The sequence below is a fragment of the Colias eurytheme genome, chromosome 22 (genome assembly GCF_061535395.1).
Source record: "Colias eurytheme isolate Ceu_HAF_F1 chromosome 22, ilColEury1 Martin Lab GWU primary, whole genome shotgun sequence".
Lineage (NCBI taxonomy): Eukaryota > Metazoa > Arthropoda > Insecta > Lepidoptera > Pieridae > Colias > Colias eurytheme.
In genome coordinates, this window is record NC_143001.1 from 4,094,202 (window position 1) to 4,108,474 (window position 14,273).

The 14,273-nt window shown below is 31.5% G+C and overlaps 1 protein-coding gene across 2 annotated transcripts; it reads left to right on the forward strand.

Annotated features, from left to right (window-relative positions):
• The first annotated feature begins 246 nt into the window (after window positions 1-246).
• LOC149898640 (lysozyme-like) lies at window positions 247-13,707 on the forward strand. 2 transcript variants are annotated; one of them, XM_090115071.1, is made up of 5 exons: window positions 247-468; window positions 4,820-4,908; window positions 6,842-6,902; window positions 11,113-11,245; window positions 13,574-13,707. In XM_090115071.1, the coding sequence occupies exons 1-5, from the start codon at window positions 345-347 to the stop codon at window positions 13,701-13,703; spliced, it is 537 nt and encodes a 178-aa protein (XP_089971197.1). In that variant the 5' UTR covers window positions 247-344; the 3' UTR covers window positions 13,704-13,707. The 2 variants fall into 2 exon arrangements, with proteins under 2 accessions (XP_089971197.1, XP_089971196.1); XM_090115070.1 differs by lacking the exon at window positions 247-468 and adding an exon at window positions 2,020-2,522.
• Window positions 13,708-14,273: the final 566 nt, after the last annotated feature.

A 14,273-nucleotide genomic window follows, 5' to 3' on the forward strand; every position in this document is an offset into this window, starting at 1 on the left:
TGTCTTTCATGTAGACTCCTTAGTGTAAGAATAAGTGAATTTGGGTTTAATCATAATATTTTTTTAACCAATTTTCAACATTCAGGATGTAAACTAATGATCGTTAAATAGATCTTTCAAACTCAAACTCAAACTCTTGCATTTAAAACAATTGCAGTACTCCACGATTAGGGGACTTGGAATTAACCACAATACACACTAGGTACTATTACTATATATTATTATATTACATCTACATATATGTTTTTATATCTCAAGTTGAAGGCTAAGTGCAATGAAGCCACTTAAAGATAAGGTATTTATGAGCCCTATAAATCATATTTAAAGATTATTTAGTGAATGCTATGAACGTGTGTATAGTTTTATTGTTCAGTTTATTGGTTTGTGATGGAAGAAGGTTCACGAGGTGCCGGCTGGCGACGGAGCTGATGAAAACTGATCTGATTGACAAGACATTTCTTGGTAACTGTGAGTATAGTTAACTGTTACATATTCCTAAAATTTCACTTTCAGTTTCATTTATTTACTACTAGCTTTCCACCCGCAGCTTCGCCCGCGCAGTCAAAGAAAAACCCGCATAGTTCCCGATAAAACCTATCCTATTTCCCGGGATAAAAAGTAGCCTATGTCCTTTCTCGGATATCAAAATATCTCTATACCAAATTTCATGCAAATTGGTTCAGTAGTTAAGGCGTGATTGAGTAACAGGCAGACAGAAAGAGTTACTTTCGCATTTATAATATTAGTATGGATGTAGTCAATGAGTTAGGTGACTATATACAGTTTATTTCTAATTCCAACCATACGCTGTCCATATTCATTGTAAACAATATACGTACCTATATGTTCAACGCCACGTTATTTGAACGTGTTGTTTATATCATACTAGATTTCCGCCCGCGGCTTCGCCCGCGTTTTCAAAGGAAAACCCGCATAGTTCCCGTTCCCGTGGGATTTCCGGGATAAAACCTATCCTATGTGTTAATCCAAGTTACCCTCTATATGTGTGCTAAATTTCATTGTAATCGGTTCAGTAGTTTTTACGTGAAAGAGTAACAAACATCCATACAAACTTTCGCCTTTATAATAGTAATAAGACATACGTTGATACGTATTCATTTTATAATAAAAGTTATTATTTTATACGAAGAGTTTGTAATTTAAGTTATTAGTTAAAACAATTATCTACAGAGCAATTGTGAATCTTGTACCTGTTTCTTGAAATAGTTTATCTGAATCTATATTACCCAAGATTTTATCTTAACTTATCCTGTCTTTATATATGAGTGTATTCTTGTTTTTTTTTTGTAATTTCGATGTAAATTAACTACTACGTCTTGTGGTTTTCCATTTCCCATATACCTACTAGTAAAAAAACAGAGTGACTATAATTCATAAAAACTAAAACAAAAACGTATCTAACATTATGGTTACCTACCATCAAATCAGATTTCTGAACGATCTAGTAAAACTTATTCATAGTAATAGATAATAATATTATAATCTATGATATTATTATCTCTATCTACATAAACGTGAGATAAAGATACGAGAGGAATGTTTTTTATCTATCTATAGGTACATATCAAATTGCTTGAAAATTTAGAACTGATAAAATTTATCACACAAGATGTAAGTATTCTATTCTTCTGCTGTTAAGGCTTATTTACATTCAATATCATACTGAAGGGTATTTGTTTGTAAAAGTTATGTATTTTGTCTATGCAACAACGTTGCTAATTCCTTTCTTTTAAGGATATATTCATGAATGAACAAAGACGATAATCATATAACAGTTTAACTCTATACTATACGATATACATAATATTATGACAGTACACATCGCAACAAACATTACCACGGATAATAATATAATACTACACTAGTAGTAATCCTTTCAAAATCCCACATAATATAAACAAGCAACTTTAATTCATTAAAAATACTTCCGGACAGCATGACGACATTTGGTGCGTACGCGCATTATGTGTTCGTTCGTCATGCGGTTCGTATGTGTGTTCCTGTGTTTGTGTGTGTGTAGCGACACCTCGCTCTGAATAGCGCAAGCGAAATGTTTTCGCTACAGAGCATAAATACAACTTTTCGACATTATTCATCATTATTTAAGGGCCGGCCAGTCGAGTAGACTGGTCGAGGATTTTCCCCTTTTCGATGGAGGAATTCCACCTTCCTTCCTCCAAATATTGTGTGTGTGACTCGTACAGATACAGTCCATTGCAACTAACATTTCTTGAGAACATTGTATACAATTCAATCGTAGTACTTTCAAAATCCTACATATTATAAACAAACAGCGTTAATTCATTAAAATTCATAGTTCCGGACGGCGTGACATTGACATTTAGTGCGTACGCGCATTCTGTGTCCGTTCGTCATGCGATTCGCATGTGTGCTCCTGTGTTTGTGTGTGTGCGTGAGTGGCAAACGGTTTGAGACGAGATGCAAACTAGCCCGGGAGTTGATCAAAGTTGGCATGCCTACTGATTTGTTGTTTGGACAATGTGAGTTAATTTGCATAAATACAAATGAATTGCTAAATTTCTATAGATAATGTTAAGCGAAAACTCGAGAACAGCTCTATTTTTTAAACATTTTTGTTAAGGTATAAAAGGGACTTATTGAGAGAAAAGTTAAAGGCAGCGTCTGCCGGGGTACTTTAAGATTATAACTAGCTACCCGCTCCGGCTCCACACGCAATGCTAATGTTACTTTATACATATAATCTACTAAATCATGCATGTTATCATACATATGTATAGACCTTCCTAAATCATTATATTTATTTAATTTTGAAGATCTAAGCCCATAGAGACAGACAGCGGGAAGTGGATTTGTTTTACACTATGTAGTGACAATAGTCTTACTTTCAATATAGACATAGGTCAGTAACCGCGAGGTTGTATTTAAAGTATGACTTGAGAATGACCTCTCTGTTTCCAGTGCATACATTTTATAAACCAAGGCATATTCCAAGATCAACTAGTCCGATTATTTTGTAATCAAATATTACGTGTAAGAATCGTTAATGTAGTACCTACTACATTTAAAAAGGTACCAATCTTATCATAATAGTCGTATAAAAAACGGATAACTTGTTTTAAATGGTAGAGCATTTGAAAGAGAAATATAATATACAAGTTTACAGTGTACTAGCTTTCCGCCCACGTTTTCAAAGAAAAACCCGTTCCCGTAGGATTTCCGGGATAAAACCTATCCTATGTCCTTTCTCGGGTATCAAAATATCTCTATACCAAATTTCATGCAAATTCAGTTCAGTAGTTAAGGCGTGATTGAGTAACGGACAGACAGACAGAGTTACTTTCGCATTTATAATACATATTAAGTATGGGCTAGCTCTTCGCCCGCGGCCGAGCCGCGTGATCAAAAGAAAACCCACATAGTTCCCGTTCTCTTGGGATTTTCGGGGTAAAATTAGCCTATGTGTTAATCGAAGTTAACCTCTATGTGTGTGCCAAATTTCATGAAAATAAGTTCAGCAGTTTTTGTTTGAAGGAGTAACAAACAAACTTTTTAGTTTGTAATATTAGTAGAATAATAACTCAAACATTATAATATTATTACATATTTCATAGAATATCAGTAATGATAGTTATTGAAGCTCCCTAGATAGATTCCCTCTAGTTATAAATACTGTTATTAACCACTGCGTCATTGGTAAACAATATTGAAAATTAAATCTCATTCACAGAGGTCAGACAAGGTCTTATTTAAATTTAATGTTACTGATTTATTAATACCAGTATATTTAATAATAAATGTACTGTATACTTATGTTTTAGAGATGTAGTTGTTGTATTTGAATGTTGTATCTGGAAATAATGAACTGATTTTTATAATACTTTAACAGGTACGGTTTTACACCGGATCAATTGGGTGAAAAATGTATAAAACAACCTGTGAAAACTGATAATGAATGTCTCACTTTAATTTATTTGAAGAATAAAAACATTCGATAAAGCAATGATAAAATCGACGCACAAAAAACAAGTTAGTAGGCAATTTAACATGCAATTCTATAAAGAAAGAATACCTATTAAGAATTCTTGTATTTTCTTAAATATACGTTTCTGACTTCTGTGTATCGTTTATCACATGCGAAGCAAAAAAAAGTCTTCGTGGTTCTTTCCCTAGTTATTCCACATTAGTGATTTTTTACATTTATTTCATTAAGATTATTTTTTATTTATCATTCTAATTGTACCGTGAAATATTTTAAAAATAAGTATGTTTTTTATAGAAACAATTGACGTAATAAATTGATAATTCATGCCATATTGCGTGTGAACTAACTAACAAGTATATAATGTTTTTATTAGGTTTTTTTTATTGAACAATACTCTGTGGTTTTCCTCAATGTATTGTTAAGTTGTACTTTGAAACTATCATATACTTATCTAACCACGTTACAATGTTAGTAGAGAACATAATATTTAAAATATGTTTTTACCTATTTGAGTGCATGTCATATTATTATGTGTGATTATATGCTTTTGGCTTGCGTTGCACCTTATACGATTTTATATATTTTAAAAAACATTGGTATTTGTTCATATTTCAGTTCTTTGATAATATAAAAATCGTTAGAGAAATCCTGGTTTAATATATTATCTACATTACGAATACTAAAAACGGCTCTACAATTTTTGAAGTCATTTTTAAAACTGACACCTTTTCCGTTTCTTTCTTTCTTAGGTAAAATAAATCTAAAGTGACAGAGCTTATTTAATAATTGATAACTATTTCCTATATAAGATAACAATATAATTATTAATTACAGGGGTGTGCCTTATAGAGAAAGTGAGCAATCGAGATACCAGAGCCTTCGTTGTAACTCCTAGCGGTAAAAAGTACTATGGTTTATATCAGGTAAGAATTTAAATACAAAATTTTGTAATAATATATAAAATAAAGTAAGATACTTGATAGTTATTATTTTTAAACCAATTTAAAAATAAGATTTCAATCCTGAAATGTAATGTATACCTACATAATATGGCGATCTGTTTTTCATTAATAGTAACATTGAATCGAAGTTTCCAATTGAATAAGTACACAAATTTGAATGCATTTTGAATGCATAATAATGTATATTTTTTGCATCCAGCATCATAGAGCAATGCAATCACTTAACACTAAAAGTTTCTTAAGAGCGGAGGGAATGTTAAAAACAGTATATATATTGTTTGCACACTTGAAATAGAGAGTGTGAAGATTCTCTGGAAATAGGGCACACGTTTAGACGTGCCTTTAATTTTTATCTGAGTGACGTGGTCTAACTAGGCTAGGTGTGGAGGGTTTTTGCTTTGATATATCAAATGCTGAAGAATATACTGAATAATACATATGTTTTTTATTGAAATGTACGAGAATAAATTAATAGTAAAATGAAGTAAAAGGTTGTGGAAATTTTGTAAGAAATGGATTTTTAGAGAATGTTAAATTTGAATTAATATGTTTTGTGCTATATTTTGATGAAATGGATGCGGGTGGCGAAGAACAGAAAAGAATGGCGTGCCCATGAAGAGGCCTATACTCAACTTAGAAGAAGAAAGAAGAAGTGCTATATTTTTATTGTGTAACGTGATACGTGCAATTGGTAACTTCTTAGTAAAATTTATTCGTTGCCCAGACCGGTTTTATTTGCTTTCCCATTTTAACCAGATCATATAAATAAATGTTTTTTTAAATACAATAGGTACACATTTTTTTAGACTTTTTTCGGTATCATTATGTATCTATAATTTATTTCTCCTTAAGACGGTGTGAGGTTGCTGATAACAGAATCCTTTATTTCTTATCATTCGAGCCTATCTTTCATTGATGTGAAAAGGAAATTTGTTGAATTAATCAGTTGAAAGTTGTTACCTTTTCTTAATTATTAAATAAGGTCGAATAAATAATTATTGTAGATATACCTATACCTGTAATATTGATAATAAATTATGAAAATAAAACTACTGTAATAATGAAGTAAGACTAATTTTAGAAGTATATATATTCATACATTTTTCTTTACTAAAGATGTTTATATGTGTGTGTTTGTATGTGTGTGTGTGTATTGTAGTTTTATTGCTACTGTATTTTTTGCTTGTACAGAAATCGATTATTATAAATAACATGTGAAATACATATACCCTTCACTACAAGATTTATTAATTTCATTTATAAATGTGAATTTTGTATAAGGATAGGAACTATTGTTATGTGTCCTCACACGACATGACGTGTGTACATGTACTTATTTGATTTTTGCCTTTATCATATTTGTATGATATAGGGCCTTTATGTCAAGCTATTAAATAAATAAAAATTCGCTTACTTCCTTCACTGTTACATTGAATTAATTACATGGTTTTATGAGACCATAAATGCGGTTATAAAAGAGATTTATTAATTGCTTTGTCATCATATTTAGACAGCGAATGATAACGAATGATTCATTTGTTATACATAATGCATAATATTATTGTGCACGAAGAGATAATAATTATTATTAGGGCCAACATTTTTATTTTATTTCTATAAATCTAAGTATTAATTTATTTACATAATATGAGAAGTATGCCTTTGGTCACCATATTATATTATACGCCTACTATATTTGTCACGACATCACGCCTGAAAGACTGAACCGATTTCGATAATATTTTATTTTTTGTGTTCGTTGTAGTCATGAGAAGGATCTTATGAAAGAAAATTCAAGAAATTTGTGCGCAAAACATTAAAAAAATAAGAAAACATGAATTGCTTAATTTTTCCACATGTTACATTAATATGTTAATTGTTATATTTCCCACAGATCCCCAGTCGCTGGTGCCGGGAGGGAAAGAAAGGAGGCGAGTGTAATATCGCTTGCGAATGTAAGTGGAAATTAATAACATTTGTATTCATAATTAGTAATTAGGATTATTATATAATTTTTATATAAATAATTAATAAAAAATAAATCTATAATATAAAAATGAATCCCAAAATGTGTTGATAAGCGCATAACTTGAGAACGGCTGAACCGATTTCGATAATTCTTTTTTTATTATATTCCTTGGAGTACGAGGATGGTTCTTATGTAGAGAAAACGTAAATATGTACCACGGGCGAAGCCGGGGCGGACCGCTAGTCTTATATATAAAAATGAATCGCAAAATGTGTTGGTAAGCGCATAACTCGAGAACGGCTGAACCGATTTCGATAATTCTTTTTTTATTATATTCCTTGAAGTACGAAGATGGTTCTTATGTAGAGAAAACGTAAATATTATGTACCACGGGCGAAGCCGGGGCGGACCGCTAGTTTTTATATAAAAATAGAATGTAAGTGGAAATTAATAACATTTGTATTCATAATTAGTAATTAGGATTATTATATAATTTTTATATAAATAATTAATAAAAAATAAATTTTTATATAAAAAATTTTATATAAAAAATTATTATAATTAGGATAAGGATTATTAAATTTTAATCAGGATTGATTGTATAGATTTCTTTTTAATTTTAATCAGTTTTTGCTACTTGAAAGCTTTTGAAAACATTAATGAAATATCAAATTCGAAACATTCTTAAGTAATAGTGAAGTTTTTAAATGAACTCGACAACTCCAAGCTGTTTAAGAATAAACAGGAGTTTGTTTACAATTTGAATTTTCTATGCATTATATTTTTTTATCATAATTTTCTCGATAACTACAGAAAATGTCAACTTTATTTAACATCTTAACTCCCCAAAAAGAATAAAAAATTAACATAAGTCACCGTTAATAAAAATAGCAACAGCTTTGTTATAAGTAACAAATAAAATATAAACGAAGTACCTAAGTTCTTTCGAGCATAAAGCTTTAACAATAGACTCTGTTGAAACATATACAAAAACAGTCTTTATATCTTTGTAAATAGGATGCAGAATCGTGTGAACATGATCCCTTTCTTTCCTAGGTCTATTGTGGAGTTTTATGGAGCGCATTTTACGTTCGCGGCAATTTTACAACGGTCAAGTACCACTACTAAGTGTGCAAGTACTTTTCGGTCGTATTTTATATTTCAAATGAAGTTGGACTGTTTTATTGGATTTAGATTTAATTTAATATCTATTGTTGGGGGATAGAATAAAACAATTGACAGTCATTTGAAAATGATGTGTCCACAGGAACATTAGTTTTCCTGCTGTAATTTTCTTCTAACGGTGCATTAAGCATTTCCATAAAACGAACTTCTGATTTCAAGCTAGTAGGTAGTAGCTCTAGCTGGATCTAGAGAAAGAGCATTATTTCGTGATCTTTTAGTGTAAACGAAAACTCATATTCAGTGGTGTTCAATATACATTGCAAAGAATCGAACGCACTAAGAACAACGAAAGAAATAATTGAAGAATTTGACATAGGGGGAATTAAAATGAGCTTTCGCTCGTTTGATAATACATTTATTTTTTTTGAATGAGATTTAACACAAAAAAGAAAATATATAGACTAATATAAATCGAGAGAAAACTATATTGACAACTCTGTTTCTACTCGGTAGTTGGATTTTTCATCAATCGTAAAATTTTTGTTTCAAGCATCAGCCCAAACTAACGGGATTAAAAAGTTTCCAAACGCGAACTGCGTATACGAATGAAGCCTAGTTAAAGATTGTTCAAAAACCCACATATGCGAACAATTTTATAGTCTGACTGGATAAATAGCTTTCCGCCCGCGGCTTTGCCCGCGTTTTCAAAGAAAAACCCACATAGTTCCCGTTCCCGTGGATAATCTATACTAATATTATAAAGCTGAAGAGTTTGTTTAAACGTGCTAATCTCAGGAACCACTGGTCTGTATGAAAAATTATTTCGGTGTTAGATAGCCCATTTATCTTTGGCTTTATAGGCTATATGTCATCACGCTAAGAACAACAGGAACGGAACAATGCGGGTGCAACCGCGCGGCACAACTAGTATGCACATAATTTGAGCTATTAAATCCAATCCAAACTTACATGATCTCCATATGAAAGAACATAGCGCCTCAGTAGCTAAACAACCGCTATTTTGTTATGAAATTCAAGTAAATAAATATTAATCATATCCAGTTCCGCTTCAAGATTAGTTTATCATCACAGAGACTAGAAATTGTATTTGAACTACATTGTGGAAACCACTTCCCCTGTAATAAAGTTAGCTCAGTTGGAATAGTTAAGCGACAGTTATTCTAACTGTATTATTGTACATAACGAGTCCTTGCGATATGATGGTTTTAAAGTGTTTCGTGGTACGGGGTTTTGATATGAGAAAAGGTATATAAAAGTTTGTATAGTGGATAGATATGATACATTGAGAGGTCAGAGGTAGAGATGGAATATTGCTACTCGATATACTGAATTTTTATATAACGAGTTCTTGCGATATTATGACGGTTAAGTGTTTCGTGGTACGGGGTTTTGATATGAGAAAAAGTATATAAAAGTTTGTATAGTGGATAGATATGATACATTGAGAGGTCAGAGGTAGAGATGGAATATTGATACTCGATATACTGAATTTTTATATAACGAGTTCTTGCGATATTATGACGGTTAAGTGTTTCGTGGTACGGGGTTTTGATATGAGAAAAAGTATATAAAAGTTTGTATAGTGGATAGATATGATACATTGAGAGGTCAGAGGTAGAGATGGAATATACTTGATATACTGAATTTTTATATAACGAGGTCTTGCGATATTATGACGGTTTTAAAGTGTTTCGTGGTACGGGGGTTTTGATATGAGAAAAAGTATACGTGTATAGGAGATAGTTATGATATATTGTGAGGTAGAGATGTAATATTGATGCTCGTTATTACAAAATTCTGTGCATTTTTATATATCGAGTCCTGCCGATAAGACGGTTTGAAAGTGTTTCGTGGTACGGGGTTTTGATATGAGAAAAAGTATACGTGTAGATAAAGGAGATAGTTAAGATATATTGTGAGGTAGAGATGTAATATTGATGCTCGTTATTACAAAATTCTGTGCATTTTTAGGGTTCCGTAGCCAAAATGGCAAAAACGGAACCCTTATAGTTTCGTCATGTCCGTCTGTCCGTCTGTCCGTCTGTCCGTCTGTCACAGCCGATTTACTCGGAAACTATAAGTACTACAGTGATGAAATTTGATGGGAATATGTGTTGTATGAACCGCTACAAAAATATGACACTAAATAGTAAAAAAAAGAATTGGGGGTGGGGCCCCCCATACATGTAACTGAGGGATGAAATTTTTTTTTTCGATGTACATACCCGTGTGGGGTATCAATGGAAAGGTCTTTTAAAATGATATAAAGTTTTCTAAAAAACATTTTTCTTAAAGTGAACGGTTTTTGAGATATCAGCTCTCAAAGTCGTAAAAAGTATGTCCCCCCCCTCTATTTTTATAACTACGGGGTATAAAATTCTAAAAAAAATAGAGGTGATGCATGCTAATTAACTCTTTCAACGATTTTTGGTTTGATCAAAGTATCTCTTATAGTTTTTGAGATAGGTTGATTTAACTGTAATTTATTATATTTGCTGCTACGGAACCCTTTGTGCGCGAGCCCGACTCGCACTTGGCCGGTTTTTATATATCGAGTTCTGGCGATAAGACGGTTTGAAAGTGTTTTGTGGTACGGAGTTTTGATGTGAGAAAAGAAGATGTGTGTGTATTGGAAGAACTTAAAATGAAATGCATACTGGTGCTTATTATAGAGACATTTGTGTGAATTTTTTATAGATTAAAATCTAAATATGACTTAATACCACAATTAAACATTCTTAGCTATAAATTTTAGCAATAATTTTCAAAAAAATCGGTTGTTTATTACTTTACGATTGAATTTTTTGCAAAAAATTTTAAATTTTATAAAGTATATTTTCAATTTTCATATGTTTTTTGTTACCTTTTTAATTAGGAGAGGGAGAGGGGACAAAAATTTCAATAAATTTCCTTATAAGTTAACAAAACATGATCACTGAATAGGTATCTATGAAAGAAATGCTTTAATAAAACAGCCTGTACTTAGGTAAAATGTTTAATAGTACCTAACATGTAAATTTTTACATAATACATTGCGTATTTTGTTTCAGCTCTATTGGACGATGACATTAGAGACGATACAGCCTGCGCAGTGAACATCTTTTATCGAGAAGGTTTCAAATATTGGACGCAATGGACGACGCGCTGTAAAAATGATAATTTTATTACCAAGGAAATTTATAAGTAAGTTATAATTATTGGTTCATCTTAAGCGAAAAACTAATTACATTTTATAATTGAACTAAATATTTATGACAAACTAGCTTTCCACCCGCGGCATCGCCCGCGCAGTCAAAGAAAAACCCACATAGTTCCCGTTCCCGTGGGATTTCCGGGAAAAAACCTATCCTATGTCCTTTCTCGGGTATCAAAATATCTCTATATCAAATTTCATGCAAATTGGTGCAGTAGTTTAGGCGTGATTGAGTAACAGACAGACAGACAGAGTTACTTTCGCATTTATAATATTAAGTATGGATTTCACATGTTAAATATATTATGTAAAATGCTTGTAAAGTTTTATCATTCTTAAAAAAGAACAATGTTTGTCAATTTTAATGTCAAGCGAATGAGTAATTTCGGACTATTATGTGTTTAACTATTCAGCCAAAATTTCATTTACACGTACAATAATTATATGTAAGTACTTTAAGTAATTTGGTATGACAGTAAGTAATAAGTTTAATTTGAAATGCACCAAGACTCATACGTCGAGACATAAAAAAAACAGTATATTTTAAACAAGAGTTTAACTTAAAGCGGTTAATTACTTAACCTTCAATTAGTATAATCAGTCTGCTGCATTGAAACGTTGGGTAGAGTGTATTTAGAAGCTTTTATTGTCTTGAAAAAGCGTACTAATATCCGTTGTAAAGGCACTTATACACGTACGTTTTTATTTTGCAATATTGTTTGGGTAATTATTATTTATTAAAGTATTTATTGTACCATACAATTTAACATTCAAATATTCTGTTTGCATAATGTGGATGCTTAGTAGGTATATTTAAGTCGTGATTCTATAAGATTTAGGTATAACAATTACAAAACTGGTATTACAACACATTTTTTGCCCATCATACAGCTAACATAATATTATAATTTAGAATAATATAATAAATTATTAATAAAATACATATAACGGTACATTTAAAAATTGTTACAATTTTTTTCTTGTTTTAGAATTTCCTTGTCTGTAGACTATTTTCATCCTTGATTTAGATACTTAATGCATATTTTTAAACATTTATAATTGCAATAATATGTTAGTGTGCGGGTTGCCTTATTACAAAAGTGAACGCATTTATCCGAGTATCAGAATGCATAAAATAAATAATTGTTTGTTTAATGAAGGAATAAATTGTATATATATCTAATTACGTAAAAATAAAGGAAATTTGTACTTACTTTCGTTTTATATCGTTAATCGTTTATTCGTAACTTAAATAACCAATAAATTCTAAACTAATTTAATGTCACTATTCATTAAATAAATGGAAAAATAACTACACGGGAGCCAGGGTAAGCAACTAGTTATGAAGAATTTAACTGCAGAAAGTGTGGCTAAAAATAGAATTTATCAATTCATACCCCATTTTCATCTACTTCTGATATTAAGGTTTTGAAATACGCCAAGCGTAGAGAATTCAATCGCATCAAAAAATTCAATCAAATTTATTTAGCATCAATCAAATTTAGCTCGTAGATAAAAATATCGCGGAAACATTTATAGCAGTTCATAAAAATGTTATTTTTGAAGTGAATTTTCTTTAGGCGCGCTGAGAGTAAAATTTCAAGGTCACGCCATGGCGTAAGGAGACGATTTTAGTATCTTTGAATCTTGCCAAAGAAGTTTCACTTCTGACACATGTGCTCGGCATACACAATATTCTTTATCGTAATGTATAAACTATCACGAATGCAATGCAATGTAACACTACCAGTGTTACAAGTGTTTATGGGCGGTGGTGACCCCTTTGCTTGCTCTGACTTAACCCATTGAGCCCCGAACGGCCCGATCGGTCCACGACACAATAGATTTTCTATTGTGTCGACGAGGCCTGAGTTTCGTTTCGTTCAGTGAATGTGGAATCTTAAAGCCTTCCTTTTCCTTACCCTACCGTGTCTTTGCTTTTATTCCCCTCTTCAGCTCATTCCTTACCCATACCTTTTACAGTCAGAAATCCTTTTGTAGAGAAGTAAGGTCTGCAAACTATCGCCTCTGCAAATGGATTTTTTATCCTATATTAATCACTAGCTGCGCTCCGCGGTTTCACCCTTGTGGCTCCGATCTGCTGATCTTAGCGTAATAAAATATAGCCTATAGCCTTCCTCGATAAATAGGCTATCTAACACTGAAATATTTTTTCAAATCGGACTAGTAGTTCATGAGATTAGCGCGTTCAAATAAACAAACAAAAAAACTGGTCATTTGTTTTACAATATTATACTTACTATAGATTTATTTTATGTCCTTTAATTATTTCTTATATTATGTATGTTTTGTTTCAGATGTCCAGATCTTGTAAGACAGAGTCCAGAAAGAAGTCTGCATAGCGAAACATTGAAGATGAGGCGTAGAGTCGCTAGAAGTACTATTTCGTCTAAATATAGTTACTATGGAATAAATTGGTTACAATAATGTTCTTTTATTTTTATTTTAGTGTGTAATAAAAAGGATTAAATTGATAATATGATATGAATATGATATTTGATATTTTACAGTATTTTAAAAATTATACAAATGTTTATAAGTAAAAATAAATATGTCTGTTTCGTTCCAAATCATGTCTATAGGATTTCAATGAAATTTGTTATTATGAAGTCTAACTTTAACGCCTTTACTCATAATCTGTATCTCTGACTCGGCTCATTCAAAGAATGCGCTACGCAAACGAAATTCCACCAAAAATACACAACATTAAAGTCTATTGTTTAACTGCACAATTCAAAAGATGCTTCAAGTAAAATGAATTACTCTGTGAGGATGTCGCAGATGCTCCACTGAGCGTGTTGTGACACCTGCGTCAAATTGCAATGCGATTTTAGTTTAGCTCCTATATTGTTTTATTTAGTTTTGTTAGGGTCGTAAAATGGAGTAAGGGAAAGTAATTGAAACGTATACAGGGTGTAATCGTTAAGTGTGCACAGGTGATTATTCCGTAACTATTTCAGATATCAAAAAACTCTAAACTGATATCGAAAGTACTAC

Coding starts and splice junctions, on each gene's coding strand:
- LOC149898640 (XM_090115070.1), top strand. CDS start 2,396: ATGCGATTCGCATGTGTGCTCCTGTGTTTGTGTGTGTGCGTGAGTGGC. Junction 2,523..4,819: donor TGATTTGTTGTTTGGACAAT/GTGAGTTAATTT, acceptor TATTAATTACAG/GGGTGTGCCTTATAGAGAAA. Junction 11,246..13,573: donor ATTACCAAGGAAATTTATAA/GTAAGTTATAAT, acceptor GTTTTGTTTCAG/ATGTCCAGATCTTGTAAGAC.